Below are 18,953 nucleotides of genomic sequence, written 5' to 3' on the forward strand. Positions count from 1 at the left end.
CTATACACTATTTTAGTTTGTAATATTTAGGGTTATAATTTTGTTGGCTTCGACAACCACCAAATTTTGGCGCTGTTACCAAGGATTGGTTTATTTTTATTTAGTTTGTTTCTCTATGCCCAGATCTCAACGTACAGGTTACTTGATTTATAACCCGGAAATTGAAAAAGAAGCAAGGCATTTGGCGAAGGAAAAAAGAATAGAACGTGGTCAAACTTCCAATCCTCACGGGGATCTGGAGGTTGAAGCCACTTCAAGTGACACGGAACCCGATTCTAGTACCGATTCCCGAAACACCACCTCTACAACAAGATCCACCCATTATTGAACCAGTTGCAATGGCGGACGGAGGAGAAGCTCCCGAAAGAACTTTGAGGCAAATGATGGAAACCGATGTCACACAAACTCTAACCGGTATTAATTACCCGGTTTTGGAAGGAAGCTCGGAGTTGAAGTCAAGTTTAGTCCATCACCTCCCAACTTTTCATGGATTAGAGAATGAAAACCCTCATAAGCACTTGAAGATGTTCCACATTATTTGCATTAGTATGAAGCCACAAGGGTCAACCGATGACCAAATTAAGCTAAGGGCATTCCCCTTTTCATTGGCCGATAGAGCAAGAATTGGTTATTCTATCTTCCCCCGGGGTCAATCAACTCATGGACCGACATGGAAAGAGTTTTTCTTGATAAGTTCTATCCCGCTTCAAGAGTCTCAAGTCTTAGAAATGAGATGTATGGAATCCGCCAAGGTCAAAATGATACTTTTCATGATTATTAGGAGAGGTTCAACAACTTGTGCTATAGTTTCCCACAACACCAAATTCCGGAACAACTCTTCATTCAACAATTCTATGAGGGATTGTTGCCAATGGAGAGAAGACTAGTTGATGCCTCAAGTGGTGGTGATGTCCTTAGCAAAACTCCACAACAAACAACATTTTGGCCCTCGCCAAGATATGAAAAGAGAAACTCAACAAAAAGTCAATGAAGTAGGAACATCAAACCTACAGTCTCAAATCAAAGATCTAACCTCTGTTGTCCAAAAGCTAGCCATGGGACAAATTCCAACAGTGATGGTTTGTGGAATATATGCAACAATGGGACATCCTGCGGATATGTGTCCCCTTCTTCAAGAAGATTCAGAACATGTAAATGCCATGGGAGAATTCCAAAACTACCACAACCAACCATCTGGTCACCAAAATGCTTACAATTCAAGTTGGAAGCCAAATCCCAACATGAGCTACAACCCAAGACCATTGCCTCAAAATACATTGGTTAGACCTTCCTATCCACCACCACAACCTCATTACCAACATCCACAACCACACTATCAACCCAAACCACACCCTCTACATCATCACCAACAACCTCCTCAATCCCAACCAAGTAGCTCCGAAATGTCCCTTGAAGACATTGTCAAATCCTTAGCCACTAGTACCCAACAATTCCAAAAAGAGACAAGGACTAGTATCTCCAACCTTGAAGCACAAATTAGAGATATAGTTACATCCATAAGCAAGTTGGAGTCCCCTGGTAAACTCCCTTCTCAAACCAAAAAGCACCCAAATGTCAATGTGGCAAACAAACTGGAGAATGTAGTTCAAAGAAGAAGCCAAGGGATGAAGAGGAAGAAATAGTAGTAATTCCCATTGAGGATCCTATAGCCAAGAATGATGCACAAGCCGGAGCCCCAAAGAAGACCACCCATCTAGTGACACCAATAGTCACTCAACCGCCATTCCCCTCCCGACTTGCAACTTCGAAAAAGAACATGGAGGAGAAAGAGTTTTTGGACACCTTTCGAAAGGTGGAAGTAAACATCCATCTACTTGATGCAATCAAGCAAATCCCTAGATATGCAAAGTTTTTGAAAGAACTTTGTACCAACAATAGGAAGTTGAAGGGAAATGAGAAAATCTCTATGAATGAAAATGCATCTGTGGTTTACAAAGGAAACTTCCACCCAAGTGCAAAGATCTGGGAATGTTTACGGTTCCTTGCAAAATAGGAGATGTCACTTTTAGTAGTACCATGCTTGACCTTGGTGCTTCTATTAATGTCATGCCCTATTCGGTATATGAATCATTGAACGTTGGTCCTTTAAGTGAAACCGGTGTCATAATCTCTCTTGCGGATAAATCAAGGTTCTTTCCTAGAGGTGTTTTGGAAGATGTCCTAGTGCAAGTGAACCGATTGGTCTTCCCGGCGGATTTCTATGTGATTGATCTAGATGAACGACTGTCCTCAAAGTCGGGTATAATTTTACTTGGGAGACCATTCTTGAAGACGGCTAGAACAAAGATTGATATTTATGCGGGAAGCTTAACAATGAAGCTTGATGGTGAAACAATAAGTTTTAACATTTATGATGCTATGAGATATCCTAGTGATGTTTCATCCTTGTGCTTTATTGATGTTGTCGAACCATTAACCCAAGAGTTGTTCGAGTTGTCTAATGTTGACATGTTGGAGATGATTTTGAGCAAAGGATTTGGTTATGGTAAATTAGCCAAGAAGTTAAAGCTCTACTCATTAGATCTGGAAGTTGAAAGATTGGTCAACAATTTAGAGATCAAGAAAACCACTCAATTTAGTGTGAAGCAAATTGCATTACCTCAAACTCACACAAGATTTTCTCCCTCCCTTGTTCAACCACTGGAGTTGGAATTAAAAGTCCTTCCTCAACACTTGAAGTATGCGTACTTGAGAAACAACGAGACTCTTCCGGTCATCATTTCAACTTACTTAACCGAGTGTGAAGAAGAGCAACTCCTCAAAGTGTTGAAGGAACATAAAGAAGCAATGGGTTGAACGATTGCGGATATCAAAGGAATGAGCCCCTCCACTTGTATGCACAAGATCTTGATGGAGGATGAATGCAAGCCGAGTCGATATGCGCAAAGAAGGTTGAATCTGCTAATGATGGAAGTGGTCAAGAAAGAGATTTTGAAGCTCATAGATGCGGTAATGATCTATCCAATCTCGGATAGCAAATGGGTGAGCTCGGTGCAAGTGGTGCCGAAGAAGACGGGGATCATGATGGTCGAGAACAAAAAAGGTATGATGGTCCCCACCCGTGTGCAAAACGGGTGGAGAGTATGTATTGACCACTGCAAACTCAATGCAAGCACGAGAAAAGATCATTTCCCATTACTTTTCATTGACCAAATGTTAGAAAGGTTGGCCGAAAAATCTCATTATTGTTGTCTAGACGGGTACTCTGGTTTTTACCAAATCCCGGTGGCACCGAAAGACCAAGAAAAGACAACCTTCACATGTCCATTTGACACTTTTGCAAACCGGAGAATGCTATTCAGATTGTGTAACACTCCAGCCACTTTCCAACGTTGCATTGTTAGTATCTTTTCGGAATATGTTGAAAATATAATTGTAGTTTTCATGGACGATTTTACGGTATACGGAAACTCCTTTCAAGAGGGTTTGGCCAATCTCACCAAAATTTTAAAAAGATGCATTGAAACGAATTTGGTTTTAAACTTTGAAAAATGTCATTTCATGGTGATTCAGGGTCTCATTTAGGGTCACATTGTGTCCAAAAAGGAATTGAGGTAGATAAGGCCAAAATTAATGTTATTCAAAGCTTACCTTACCCGACTTGTGTTCGGGAAGTTTGTTCTTTTTTGGGCCATGCAGGTTTCTACCGACGATTCATCAAGGACTTTTCAAAGATAACAAGACCAATGTGCCAACTCTTGCAAAAGGATGTTGATTTCGAGTTCAATGAGGCGTATAAATAAGCTTTCGACAAGCTTAAAGAGTTGCTTACATCCGCTCTCCTAATGCAAGCACCAAATTGGGATCTCCCCTTTGAGATCACGTGTGATGCAAGCAACTATGCAATAGGTGCCGTTTTGGGTCAAAAGAATGGAAGAGCCTCCCATGTGATCTACTATGAATCCAGGACACTAGACAATGCTCAAAGTAACTACTCTACCATGGAGAAGGAGCTTATGGCCATAGTGTTCGCTTTGGGGAAGTTCAGGCAATATCTATTTGGCACCAAAGTTATTGTGTATTCGGATCACGCAACTCTCAAGTACTTAATGAAAAAGAAAGATGCAAAGCCAAGACTCATCTAGTGGATTTTACTATTACAAGAATTTGATTTGGAAATCCGGGACAAGAGTGGATGCAAGAATCTTGTTGCCGATCACCTAAGCCGGATCACTTCGAATGAGACTCCTCTCTTGTTGCGGGATGAGTTTTCGGATGAGCATCTCTTTTCCCTTACTCAATCTACTCCTTGGTATGTCGATATCGTTAACTTTTTTGTCACGAAAAGGTATCCCGACACATTTACACGTGCTCAAAAAGATAAATTGAAAAGTGATGCAAAATACTATGTGTGGGATGAACCTTATTTGTGGAAACATTGTCTCGATCAAATTATTAGGTGATGTGTGCCCCAACAAGAGCATCAATCCATTTTGCAATTTTGTCATGAATTTGCTTGTAGGGGACACTTCGGACCTAGAGGGAACTTGAGAAAGGTCCTTGAGTGTGGACTATTTTGGCAAACCATGTCACGCGACTGTTACTTGTTTTGCAAAAGTTGTGAACGGTGCCAAAGGACGGGGAACATTTCGCAAAAGAACCAATTGCCACAAAATCCAATCCTTGTTTGTGAAATTTTTGATGTATGGGGGATTGATTTCATGGGTCCATTTCCCGTCTTATTTGGCAACGTTTATATCTTGCTCGCGGTTGACTATGTTTCTAAATGGGTTGAGGCTAAAGCCACACGATCGGATGATGCCAAAACAGTTATCGACTTTTTAAAATCTAATGTCTTTGTGAGGTTTAGTGTGCCTAGGGCTTTGATTAGTGATCGAGGGACTCATTTTTGCAATAAGATGATGGAGGCCTTCCTAAAAAAGTACAACATGACCCATCGTGTCTCTACCGCCTACCACCCTCAAACAAATGGCCAAGCAGAGTTTTTGAATCGTGAGGTGAAGAGTATTCTTGATAAAATTGTGAACCCGACTAGAAAGGATTGGAGTTCGAGGCTTGATGATGCCTTGTGGGCCTATCAGACCACTTACAAGACCCCGATAGGAATGTCTCCATTTAGATTAGTTTTTGGAAAACCATGTCATCTTCCCATGGAATTGGAACACCGTGCATTTTGGGCGGTCAAGCAATGCAACTTCACCATTAATGAGGCGCGAAAGCATAGGCACCTTCAACTTCAAGAGTTGGAAGAATTGAGAAATGACTCTTATGAAAACTCGAGAATTTACAAGGAGAAAACGAAGCTTTTCCATTACAAGTGCATTACCCGCAAGCATTTTGATCCGGGACATAGGGTTTTGCTTTACCACTCACGATTGAAATTATTTCCCGGAAAGTTGAGGTCAAGATGGATAGGTCCATTTGTTGTGCTAAAAGTCTTTGAGTACGGAGCGGTTGAGATCCAAAGTGAAGAAATGGGGAAAATCTTTAAAGTCAATGGGCCTCGTTTGAAACCTTTCTATGAAGGTTTTAACGAAATGTCCTAGATGTCATCCAATTGGATGCCCCAGTATACTGAAATCGAAAGGGAAGGACGTCTCGCCAAAGACGTTAAAGAAGGGCATTTTTGGAAAACTTAAAGTTTTCATCTTTTCTAATTATGAGTAAATGTCTTAGAAAGATCCTTTTTGCATTTAACATTTCTTCTTCTTCCTTCTTGCAGTACAAGAGTGTTGGATTTTAAGGCCCGGTGTTCGTTTTGCTCAAAGGGCGAAAATTGAGAAAATTGCAATAGGTTACATGCGGACCGCGTATACTCAGGGGTGTGTCCACGTTAATAAACAAATGGTCCGCGTGTGGTTCCAAATAATGTCCGCATCCAACATAAAAAACAGAAGGATTTCAGGTTAATTCACGCGGACCGCGTGTACTTGTGGCTCTGTCCGCATGGGTTATTAAAACGGATCGTGTATACCCTCCGAGTCAACCGCGTGTGATGAATACAAAACAAAATTGTTCCAAGCTTATTCATGCGGACCGTGTGTACTCACGAACGCATCCGTGTGAGGTGTTGACTTCCGTTGACCCGGTTTTGACCATATTTGACCGCAACTTAAGCCTAATAAAACCACCAGCCAACCCTCTTCTTCCTTTCTTCTTCTACTTCTTTTCCCTAAACTCCATTAAAACACCTCCATCTCCACCACTAAAACTCGATTTCCCGTCAAACCGTCGTTCGGAATTACGTGAAATCACCGCCATTCTCTTTCATTTGTCGAGCTCTACAAACCTCACCCAAAATTCGGTCTAATCAGTTGCTGCAATTCCGGGCGCCACCACCACCATCTCGCCACTTTCTGGCCAACTCCGGCCACCTCTCACAATTCCGACACCACCATTGTGCTCCTCTTGGTTAAGGCTACAAACCCCACTAGAAATATCTCTCAAAGCTCGCCGGAAAATTTCACCGGAATCTCAAGTCGTTGCTGGATTTCTCGGGTTTTCGCGGTAAAATTTTTCTCACGGGATATTGAACAAAGCTTAAAGCTTGGGGTGGAGAGTTGCATGATTTTCAAATTCCGAATTTTCCCGTGCAAATATCACGGGTAGGCCATGTCCACGTCTAGAAAATGCTCGGCTGCCGCTCGAGACAAAGCCCCCGCTAGAGCTCAAAATGATAAACCCAACATTCCAAGATTTCGGGATGCCAAGGCGGCCGAAAATTACATGATGAGTTTGCCTAGAAAGGTTGCCTCCACCAAATTTTTGTGCAAACCCACGCTCATCTCATTAGGGGTTCTTGAGGGGGTCATCCAATTGTTCCATAACATCGGGTGGGAAAACCTTCTCAATCTCATCGCACACACTGACGAGCTCCCTACTAAAGAGTTTCTTGCCGATTGCGGGTTAGATAACGAAAATAAAAAAACCACATTCCAACTTTTGGGGGGACCGAAGGTATATTGATGTTGCAACAATAAACGGCATCTTGGGCTTACCTTCCTCGAACACATCCACGGTTTTCGACATCTTTCCTGTCGAGTTCAACCACGAGACCTTTTGGATGGAAATCACTAGAGGGATCTTTTCGTGTGTCGGTCGAGATAAGGCAACCTCCATCATTCACCCGTGCCTCCGCATTGCCCATCGTATCTTGGTGTGCACTATTTTTGCCCGCAAAGAAGCCGGCCAGATAAAAAAAAAAGCTTTTCTTCCTTTGGTGCATGACACGACGTGAAAACCCACCAATCCCGGACTTTGCTTCATTCTTTTTCCATAAATGCGCACTCATGAGAACCAAAGCGTCTGGTGATATTTGCATTGGTGGATTTGTCACCCTTTTAGCCCGCGGTCTTGACATCAAGCTCCCAGACGAATACCAACCTGTTGACAATAAAACTCGTTTGGATGAGCGTGCTCTCACAAACATGCACCACATCCGTCGCCGGAGAAGGAGCAGTTTTACATGGTATTGCCCTCAGGGGGTTGGATATCTTGTTCTCCCCGACCCTCGAGTCTCCAACTTCACCCCCCACTATCGCACTCAATGGAGACTCGTGAGGACCATTACTCAGTCAATCAATGAGGATGCGCTCCAGGATCAAGATGATGTCGAGATGAAGGCAGATGAAAAATTCGGTATTGAGCCCAACGGTGGTCCACAGCAAGCCCAGCCCCAAGCACCTCCCGTATACTACCCGCTTCCCCCCAATTTTGTCGAATGGTTCGAGGCTTTTTGTGTCTCCAACCAAATCATGTCCCAGCAGATGCACCATATGTGGGGGTGGCACCAATCACAAAACCGTTTCGAGAACGTCCCACTTACTTCTCCCTATCCATATCCTCCACCCACCCACCCTTATCCACTTCCACCTTACCCTTACCCCTACCCCAATACCGATATCCTCCTCCCGATCCCCCGGTCTAGGTACTTCCACCTCTCCCCAGGCATTGAGGACAATGCTTATTTCTAAGCTTGGGGTGGGGTATTCCCTTTTCTTTTTGATTTCTCATGCATTTTAATTAGGTTGCATAACATTTAGCCCTAAATTGCATTCATTTTTTTATGTGTTTTTATAAAATTCCAAAATTTTTTATTTTCTTCCTTTTAACTTTTTATTTTTGCATGACATTTAGCTTAGGGCATAAGCATTCATGTATTTTTGTTATCTGTTTACTCTCATCTCCGAACATCTTTACTTGAAAGACACGACACACCTTAAATACAATTCTTTTGGAAACTCGCAAAACAAATAAGAATCTCTCTTAGGGACTTTCAGTTGTTGCTTCTTCTCTTATATATACATGGGGAGAGAGTGCAAGTAGTTTTGCATATGAATCGACTCATGTCAAGTGTGGCATAAGTAGGGGACAACTTAGCCCCGTGCCGACTTGTCCCTCAACTGAATTTTCCTCACAAGCCACAATCAAACCCCAAAGAAAGGAATAAAAGATAGATTTTGACATTTTGAGATCTTTAGTGTCTAACAGCTACAATTCACATCATATCTCATTACTTTATGATTTAGACACATTTTTCCCACTTGATCTCAAATTAGACTTAGTGTAGTTGTGCTCGTTTGGCCTCTTGTTTGGGTTAGACTTAGGTTCTGCTTATAGTTGTATATAATTTTGTATTTTTATTTTCAGGCTATACTTGTAAAACTCATGTGGTAAACCAAAAAAGTGAGCCTAAAAAAAAGAGACAACTACCCCTTTTTTCCAGTTTTGTTTTGTTTTGTGAGTCAAAGTAAATTGTTTCAAAAGTGTCGTTCTGAAAAAAAAAATTGCGTCAATTTACCAAAAAAATTCAATAAAGTCTAGTATTTAGTTTGTGTATGTGAAACTTCATATGTAACCAACTTGTTTGGAGAAGTCAAATTTTGATCTTTCGTGAAATGTGAACCTTATGTTTGTTGGTTCTAGTCTTTAAAAGTCTAGCTAAAAATAATAATAATAATAATAAAAGAAAAGGTCGGGTCACGGAGTTGTATCCATTTGTTTTCTTTTGTAGATGTTTAGTTTTTTTTTTTTTTCGAATTTTAGCTCATGTAATTTGTTTCTAGTTTGATGTTTTTCTAGTTAGATATCATTTTTGTTGGCAACTACGATGATGCCTTTTCTCATCATGTGCTCGATTCTTTGCTTTACATGATCTTATTTTGGTGGAAGCACTTATTCTTCTAGATGATGACAGTTTGCCGACCTTTGTACATAGCTCGTTACTTGCCATTTTTGGCCCGAGTTATCTTTTTGCTAGATTTTATTTCTTGGTGTGGGGTTGAAGTTGTGAGGAGTGAGGAACATTCTAACCGAGGGACACTTTCTTATTGCTAGTGGGCTAGATCGGACAACGAAACCATGTCACATAAACCATACTAGTGAAGTATGCATGCTCGTTTTGCATCTTGATCAACATGTATCCCTTGCTAGAAAGGTAACAAAGGCTCGTCCCTCAAAGTGATTCTTATCCCTAAAAATGGATCATATGTCTTTATTTTAAGGTCGTGTCATGAATTTCCACCTAAGATGTTCATTCTTTTTTTTCTTTCTAGGATAGTTCATCCCAAGTTCATTTTAGTCTTGTCTTACTTGAGTACAAGTAAGGTTTAAGCTTGGGGTGATTTGATAGTTACGTTTTTATTACTTTTTTTCATAGTTTATTTTTAGTTAAAACCATCTCACTTTAGTTAATCTTCATGTATATTTTCTCTTTTTGTTATTTTTCTCCTTTACCGGGTGCTTTCCAGTCTTTTGAGCTTATTTGCAGGATTTATCGAAGACTTTTTATTATTGGAGGCGTGGAAGGAATGCAGGACTGCTGGAGGCTTGCAATTTGTTCATGGACTTGAAGTGGTGCAATTGGGCTTGGTGTCAACATAAATAAGAAAGCGCGTCAGACTTAAATTTCGGGAGGGACGACAAGAATTCGAGCTATAGAAGATTAAAGGAGCATTGGGCCATCATTGGAGGCTTTGGAATAGCACAATTGGGCTACCAAGAATTATGCATGTGGGCTGGAGCATAAATTAGAAGATTGGGCTGGATTGCATTTTTAATGGGACAAGGCATGCATTCAGCGTGACCCACGCGGTCCGCGTGGAACCATACGCGGTCCGCGTGAATAGTGGTGATGTGAACTTGGGTTTTGACTTGTTGACTCTATTTGTGGAAGGTTGATGGGTGGCTTTTGGCAACTTTTTGAATCCAGAAATGAGTCCCTTTTACTAGAGATTTGAAGCCTTTTTGCAACATGAACACTTTGAAGAAGAACTCCATTTTGCTCTCAAGAAGGTTTTGGAAGAATTGGATGATTTAGAAGATTGGTGTAATTTCTTTCCATCTTGCAACTAGAACAATGTTTGGTACCACTAAAATACCTTGTATTTCTTTTATTTTTGCCATGCTTGGCTAAATTCTCATTTGGTTGATTAGGGTTTAACCCATGGATGATTAGTTGCTTTGAAGACTTATTATTATCTTATGTTTGAAGTTTACGGAAATGTTTTCTAGCTAAACATCTTGTTATGTTTGTTTATCTTTGATCAGGAGCTTAGATGAATAAATATTTATTTTTTTTGACTAATTTCTTGGTTAAGTAATGGACCCTCAAATTAGTAAGCAACAAATGGTTTATATGTTCGTTTTCAATTCATTTAGACCATGGGAATGTTTCCTCCATAATGATAATGTAAGCATTTGATTATCTTTTGGACTTGGTAACTCTTAGAACCTAAAGCTAATTGATTTTCCGAAGATCATATGCTTCATTGATTTTGTGACTTTAATTAAGGGAATGTGTTAGAGCTCCTCCAACCATTTTAATATCTAAGAAGAGTTGAGGTAATTTGTGCTTATGAATTGCTATAGCCAAGTTAAACCAATTCACAAGTGTTGTTTCTTTTAGCCTAATGATAAGTCAACTATGTCATCTATGTGATGTATCCTAAAATCAACCAATTTCACTTCATTGAATTTAATCAAATCTTTTAATTGTTTACTTGTCATATTTATATTCCATCTAGTTTTAATTTTGTCAAACAATCAAAAAGACCAAACCCCCCATTTTTAATTTATTGTCATTTTACAAGTATTTTTACAAAGAGATTTTTCATAGAGTTACAAAATTGAGCCAATCTCTGTGGATTCGATCCGTTTACCATTATACACTATTTTAGTATGTAATATTTAGGGTTATTAATTGTGTTGGCCTCGACAACCACCAACGAGCATTATCCTAATTGATTTAATCTTATCCACTGGTGATAAGGTCTCATCATATTCAACCCCTTGGATTTGAGTAAATCCCTTTGTAACCAATCATGCCTTGAAAGTGTGCACATTTCCATCCATGTCGGTCTTCTTCTTGATCCATTTGCAACCAACTATCTTTCGAACATGTAGTTATTCAACCAAATTCCAAACTTGGTTATCATACATGGACTTGATCTCACTGTCCATTGCCTCTTTCCATTTAGCAGCCTCAGGGCATACCATTGCTTCCTTGTAGTTAGTTGGCTCATCCAAATTTATCAGTGTTTGATCACTGATAAGCGTATCACCTTCTGCAATTATATGGAAACCATAAATCTATGGTGGCACGCTAACTCTACTATAGCGGCGGAGAGGTAATGAAGTGTCAACAGGTTCAATATGAGTCTCATGCTCTTGTTGACTGTTAGTATCATCTAAGGTTCCTGTTGGGTTTTGAGCACTATAACACTCCTATGGTGCACATGCAACCCTAAATGCTTTGGATCAATGTTTTCTCTATTATACATGCATATTTTCAATTTTTCCAAAGCATTGTCCTAACTAGCATACAAATTGCCAATTGAATAAAACATCTATTTAGATGACATACCTTTTGAAGGACTTGTAGTTCTTGACCCTTGAAAGCTTGAGCACCTCAAGTGTGATGTCTCTAATGGTTCACAAACACCAATATGCAAGAGGATGATTTTGTAACATTAGCAAAAATTAGGTCAAAAATAAATTTGTTCAGTAACCATAATTGAGTATACTAAGTGGTAGATATCGTAACAAGGTTTCCAAAAATATAAAGAACACTAAAAACCGAGTTATAACGAAGAAGTTATGACCAATCGAAGATCCACGACAATACCGGTAAAACACTGTTAAGCAGAAAATGCAAAATTCCAATAAAATACTTTTTAACCTTAGGTATCTAAATGAAAGTCGTAGATATCCCAAAACCGTAAACATACATAAAAAGAACGCCCAAATCTGACTTTATATGAGGAAGTTATGATTTTTCGAAGTTTCGGACATAGCGGTAGACAACTAAAAACTCAAAATAGAGATCGAGCGACTTTTAGCCAACACGACCTAAACGAGAATTGAAGATCTCATCAATGGTAATACAACGATAAAAAGACTGACGAAAACAAGCATCGGATGAAGAAACTATGGTTTTTTAACGGACTTTTCCAGTCCCGACTTGTTAAAAATATATTAATAAAAATAAAGTCAGAATTAGCCGACGGAGTCTAAAAGAGAGTTGTAGATCATTTTCTCACCTACGCTTGGATATAAAGAACGTCGAAATCGGAGCTCGTACGCGAAAGTTACGGATTTTACAAGTTCAGGGCACAAAATCCGAGATTGGTCCAAGAAGGAATGCCCTGCATTCCCTAAAGGAACGCCCTACGTTCTTCGACCAGAACCGTCCCATCGTCCATCAGAGGAAAATAAGTAAGCGCTGACCTCACAGGGGGAACACTCTGCATTCCCCAAATAATTATGATTTCAATCCCCCATTTTTTCTATAAAAGAGATCCTCAAGAGACAAATCTCTCACCTCAAGCTCCTCATTAATTTTAAAGATAGTCAGCCAAGTACCCGTAATACCACATCTAGCTAAAAGCTTCTCGTCAATACATTTTAAACCGCAATCCCACTCCTCAAGCTCATCAATAGTTTTAATAGTTATTTGACTAATCCCTATTCTAATAAATGAATAGTTTTAATCTCCTTTTGTCAAGTGTTACTCTAATACAACTTCTCATTAATATTATGTCATGTTTCATATAGATATATTAGACAACTTATTTCAAAATTCAAATTTACATTTTCTAATTATATGTTAAATTTGAAGTGATAATAACTTTAAATTTTTGATATATCTCTTAATTAATAATTTATTTAAAATGACTTATTTAAAATAATTGATTAATAACTATAATTTTTTATAATAAAAATTTAATTAATTTTATAATCGTGGTTCTCACGGGTTATAAACTAGTCTAGGTATAAATAATTCAATACATACATATGCTATATTCAAATAAGTGAAACTAAAGGTTTAGAACGTTATACGTATAAAAAATCATCCAGAATAAGATTAATATGTATCTTATTTAGTTTTAATTAACTGATTTTGTAACTTTTAATTTTTCATTATATTTAGTCATTACATATAAGAAATTACTAAATTATACAGTTTAAAATAGAGAAAAATCCATAAAAATTTGCCTTTCTTTTTCAAGTTTAACCATGTAAGCAACTTTTTCCACTCAAAGTTTGTTTTAGTTTTCATAAAAACCACTACATAAAATATTAGATTTTGTAAAAATCATTACAGTGTGAAACTTGTTCGGTTTAGCCCCCAATTTTTCTTTTTAATTTTTTTTTTATCATTTAACCATTGAAGCGTTTTCTTTTCTTCTAAAATAACCATCTTTAACAAAAAAAAATTGTTATATTTGTATTTGCTCATGTTCGTCAAAACTAGTTTATAGCGGGTAACGTTTGATTTTGGAGAATTTTAGTGAAAGCTTCTCTTTGTAGCATTTTGTTTAGGTTAAAAATTAAACGTTTCTGTTGCCAAACAACATTTTTTTTACAAGCATTTTCTTAAAAGCTAGAAATCAAAACTTTTCAAACGATGCATCCCGAACACAACCTCCTAAATCTGAAAATATTCTTCAAACTAGGTGTGAGACCCGTGTATTACACGGGTTTATAAAAAAATTAATATAAAATTATAAGCATTACATATTTTTTAAAATAATAATTTTACATAAATACAAAGAATATAATAAATAAAGTAAATAATAAAGGTTGTAAAACATTTATTATGAAATTTAATAGAATGATCTACTTTATATATATAAATCTCATTAAAATGTGGATTTTAAATTTAAGAACAATGAAACATTTAAGAAAATGACAAGTGGAAAAGAAATAATTCAAAAACTCTTAAAAAATGACATGTGTCAAAATTAATGAGAATATAACATTTGGCAAAATTGATTTTCATTTATTATGTTAGATGATTAAGTGAAACAAAATCTAATATTTTTTTGAAATTTTCCAAATAAACTTATGGACAAAAACTAAAAAAAGTTAACTAGAAGATCGTTGACATTTTAATTTTTGTTTTGAAAACTTCATTATCAAAATTAAATAGCCAAAATCTTCCAAAGGTGGACGCCAAAATCTTCCAAAGGTAGGACACTTGACAGTTCCCACCGCTTATAAATACACACACCAAACGAAGGAAAGTGTGTGCTCCGAAAACCAATTCTCCCTTCTTCCCTCTAATCACACACATTTGTGTGTGTAATTTCTGAAAACCCACCTTCATTTCCCTTCAATTTCACGATGGGAAGTGATCAAAAGATGATGATGAAGGTCAATATAAAGAAATCATCCATCATTCCTCCTTCAGAACCCATTGCAGACTGTCCTAAGCAGCTATGGACCTCCAATTTGGACTTGGTTGTGGGTAGAATCCATATTCTCACTGTTTATTTCTACAGACCAAATGGATCTGCGAATTTCTTCGATCCAAACGCTATGAAAAAGGCGCTCGCCGATGTGCTCGTCTCGTTCTATCCGATGGCAGGGCGATTGGATAGAGATGAGAGCGGCAGAATCGTAATTAATTGTAACGGCGAGGGAGTTCTGTTCGTAGAGGCGGAGTCCGATTCCACCTTGGATGACTTTGGCGAGTTCACGCCATCACCGGAATTCCGCAGTCTTACTCCGACTGTTGACTACTCCGGCGACATTTCTTCCTATCCGCTATTTTTCGCACAGGTACATCATACATCCCCTAATTACCTCAGATTTCTTTGCAGCAGTAAACATAATTTGCCCTAAAATATGTCTAGTTTCATTATTCATGGCTGAAATAGTCTAAATGTTATAGATCTGCTAAAAAAATTTAGGATACACAGCGAATAAATCTAGCCTTTCACATGCATTTGCAACTTTGCATTGAATTTCACAACCCCCTTAGTAACAGTTTCAACAGATGCATACTTTGATAATCATATTTATCGAGAAAAACAATTTATTTCAAGCAATTTCATCACAAAAAAAATTGAAAAAATGTTTTGGATTCGTACTATTTGCTTTGCTACTACGTCATGAGGCTGCCATGGACCAACAAATTCATAACTCTATTTCAGTATGTGGGTCCTGAAGGGTTTATTATGGTTGTATGAATGCTCATAATTCATAAAGTTTTCAAACACCCCCTAATTGAATTCATATCTCCTGTTTTATTTTCTTTCCCAAGAAATCAAATTGCTTTACCACTAATAATGCACGTAGTACATGTCACAACAAGAAACTTGTATATGGGAACAAGGGTCAAAATAGGGTCATAAAATAATAATATAGTCCAAATTGTTCTTTTCTCCATTGGTATAATCCATGTGCTTAACTGCCCAAGACCATGGATCTTAACATGTGCTGTGACTTTATTTGAAGCGAAAAGTTACAAAAAATATATTAATCTGTTTGGGTCGATTCAAAAAGTTTGAAGCTATTTATGAATTTATTCTAACGTATATGTGAAAAGTATTCGGTAGTAGTTTAAAGTAGTAGCAAGTAGTAACATTTAATTGAATAGCCATCTTTATCAATTAGATAAAGAGTAGGTAGCGTGCCTTCAACAAAGAAATAAACAACCAAAACTACTATTTTAAATGTTTTTTTTGTAATCTTTGACTTTAAAATTTTGTTTCATTTGCTTAAATTAATTAAATTTTTTTTCAGGTAACACATTTTAAATGCGGAGGAGTCGCTCTCGGTTGTGGTGTATTTCACACGCTCTCAGACGGTCTATCGTCCCTCCACTTCATCAACACATGGTCTGACATGGCCCGCGGGCTCTCAGCAGCTATACCTCCGTTCATTGAACGGACACTGCTAAAAGCCCGCGAGCCACCAACCCCGACATACGACCATGTCGAATACCACAAACCGCCTTCGATGAGCCCGACTGCTCAAAAACCAGGTGCGGGCTCATCCACCACCATGCTAAAGCTAACCCTAGATCAACTCAACACTCTCAAACTCAAAGCCAAGAGTGATGGCGGTCAAACTCATAGCACGTACGAAATCCTAGCCGCCCACATATGGCGGTGCGCGTGCAAGGCCCGTGGGCTCCCAGACGACCAATTGACCAAACTGTACGTAGCCACAGACGGTAGGTCGAGACTCAGTCCCCGCCTCCCGCCAGGCTACCTTGGCAACGTGGTGTTCACTGCCACACCCGTTTCCAAATCAGGTGATCTTACATCAGGATCATTGTCGAACACTGCAAAACTTATTCATGCCACACTGACGAAAATGGATGATGATTACTTGAGATCGGCGATTGATTATTTGGAGTCGCAAAAAGATATCTCGGCCCTGATTCGTGGGCCGAGTTACTTTGCGAGCCCGAATTTGAATATCAACGCGTGGACCAGATTACCGGTCCACGACGCTGATTTCGGGTGGGGCCGACCGATTTTCATGGGACCCGCTTGCATTTTGTATGAGGGGACTGTGTATGTTTTACCGAGCCCGAATAACGATAGAAGTGTGTCATTAGCGGTGTGTTTAGATGCAAATGAGCAGCCACTTTTTGAGAAGTTTTTGTATGAATTGTAAGGTTTTGTGACCATACAAAATCTTGGCAATTTGTTTGTTTGTGGTTTTTTTTTTTTTTTTTTTTTTTTTTTTTTTTTTTTTTTTTTTTTTTCTATTTTATTTGTTCTTTTTTATGTAATAATAAAATGTAATGGCAGCCCATGTGAATGAAAAGCCTGGTTGAGGGTTTTTGTACATGAAAAATGTTTGACTTTGTTTATAGTTCTGAAAGTCAGGAGCTTCATGATGTAAATGAGGTATAAAATTAAAGTATGTTAGATAACCGTCTACATCATTGTATTGCGATATATATAGACCCGCATGTCACATGAGCTATTTGATTGTTGAAATATATCTAATTATTAGATCATTCACTAAAGGTTCTAGTATCATCCTAAATCCTAAAAGTTTAATAATTAAGAAATTTGACTAATATAAAGAATGTTTTATTTTAGAGAGCTTTATTTTGGAGAAAATTGTGTGTTATCTTGTTATCTGGATCGGATAACGATTTATTTGTAAATCTTGCTTATGAATTTATATTTCATTTCTCAAACGCCATCTCAAAAGCGTAGATTTAAATAATTGATTGAAATCTTATGCTAAAAACTATTAATAAAAATAGACGATAGAAAAATAAATCATGATAGCCCATTAACCAAAGAGTTTACAATTATGGTCTAATTGGGCTGGGTTTATTTTTTTAGCTATTATAATACCAATAGGCAATAGTATAACTGCAAATGAGCGTAATTAATCTGTTTTAAAAATTTTAATATTTGGATTGTATAAAAGTGGATTTGGGCTATTAGGATATTTTGGACAAGGGACCAAATTGTGTTTGAAAGTTGAAAGATGAAAGTATCACATATATTTGAATGTAGATACTACAAAGTATAAACCAGATCTTTGAAATATATGGATTAGATATATGATTTTATTTATTTATTTTTTAAAATTAAATCTAGGGTTAATTCAAAAAAGAACTAAATTCTTTTACCTTTGGACATGACAAATTTTTTTTCATAACTCGAACACAATAAGACTTGATCAATTCTACGTGAACACGATCCAATTAAAAAACGACAAACACAAATGATATAAATATGTTAACACTTTAAGAGTTACTTATAAAGATAAGCTTAATAGATAAATAAAGACAAAAAATGGTACTAAATGTCTTCAAACTTCAAACTTATGTCTTCAAATTTATTTTTTAAAATCCACCGCTGCTCCCCGTTAAAAGGTTTTCCCCCCAAAGAAAGCTCTTCGTTTCTCCGTAGACTCTATGACCATTGAAAGCCACCACCAAACACCTGTAGCAGCTGTTGGCCGTTAGACCGCCACCAATCACTGCTTTTGTTTTGGAGTTTTCGGTTTCTGTCCAACGGGAAGGTTGGGAATCTCAGGCGAAGGAAGAGATATTCTGAATTCCGGTGACACATGGAGACCGCCTGTTACATTGATTTTCCTCCACCCGAACTTATCCTAGCGTCGACTAAACGTATTCTGAATTCAAGCGAGACACCAATCCTTACCTAAGATGCGTCTAGCACTCCTTCAGCTTTCCCTTCTTCGTCCACCATTGAATTCGTCGTTCGTCTCCAGGTGGGTCTGTCTATTCACATTTAGGTATTTTTATCCTCTTTTTGTAACTTCTATCACCACTTATTTGGATTTCAGGTGCGATTACCATCATCTCTTCTCCCCCTCTTTCTGCCAACTCCATCACTTCCATCCTTATTTGATTTGACTTCCGTCCTATCATGAGCAAAAAAATATTTTCACAGGGGTGATTTTATATTTATTTGATATAATCGTTTAGCAAAAAAAAAAAGTGAAAGGTCATTATTGTTTCTTAAATCTGACTGTATGGTCATAGGTTCAGTAAGTCAGATTAACGATAATCAAATTCTAAAGGGAAATCAACAAACAAATAGAATGTAGGGGCATTTTATTTTAGTTGCTTTGTTATGACAGATAATAAGAGGGTAGCGAAAAAGGAGATTGATGTATGTATATTTTGAGTGAAATCTAGGAATTTATTTCTTATGGGAGAGTGGCTTTCTCCAATCATCCAA

The 18,953-nt window shown here is 37.9% G+C and overlaps 2 protein-coding genes across 2 annotated transcripts; both read left to right on the forward strand.

The window, feature by feature from the left end:
- Nucleotides 1–1,777: 1,777 nt before the first annotated feature.
- Nucleotides 1,778–2,817, forward strand: LOC145050171 (uncharacterized). The gene is made up of 2 exons (XM_078998461.1): nt 1,778–1,973; nt 2,015–2,817. Exons 1-2 carry the CDS (start codon nt 1,778–1,780, stop codon nt 2,815–2,817), a joined length of 999 nt encoding a protein of 332 aa, XP_078854587.1.
- An 11,675-nt stretch (nt 2,818–14,492) lies between these two features.
- LOC145053571 (shikimate O-hydroxycinnamoyltransferase-like) lies at nt 14,493–17,067 on the forward strand. Its single transcript, XM_079001634.1, has 2 exons — nt 14,493–15,045; nt 16,012–17,067. Exons 1-2 carry the CDS (start codon nt 14,608–14,610, stop codon nt 16,891–16,893), a joined length of 1,320 nt encoding a protein of 439 aa, XP_078857760.1. The 5' UTR covers nt 14,493–14,607; the 3' UTR covers nt 16,894–17,067.
- Nucleotides 17,068–18,953: the final 1,886 nt, after the last annotated feature.

The sequence above is a fragment of the Lactuca serriola genome, chromosome 5 (genome assembly GCF_051521515.1).
Source record: "Lactuca serriola cultivar US96UC23 chromosome 5, Lser_US96UC23_V15, whole genome shotgun sequence".
Classification (NCBI taxonomy): domain Eukaryota; kingdom Viridiplantae; phylum Streptophyta; class Magnoliopsida; order Asterales; family Asteraceae; genus Lactuca; species Lactuca serriola.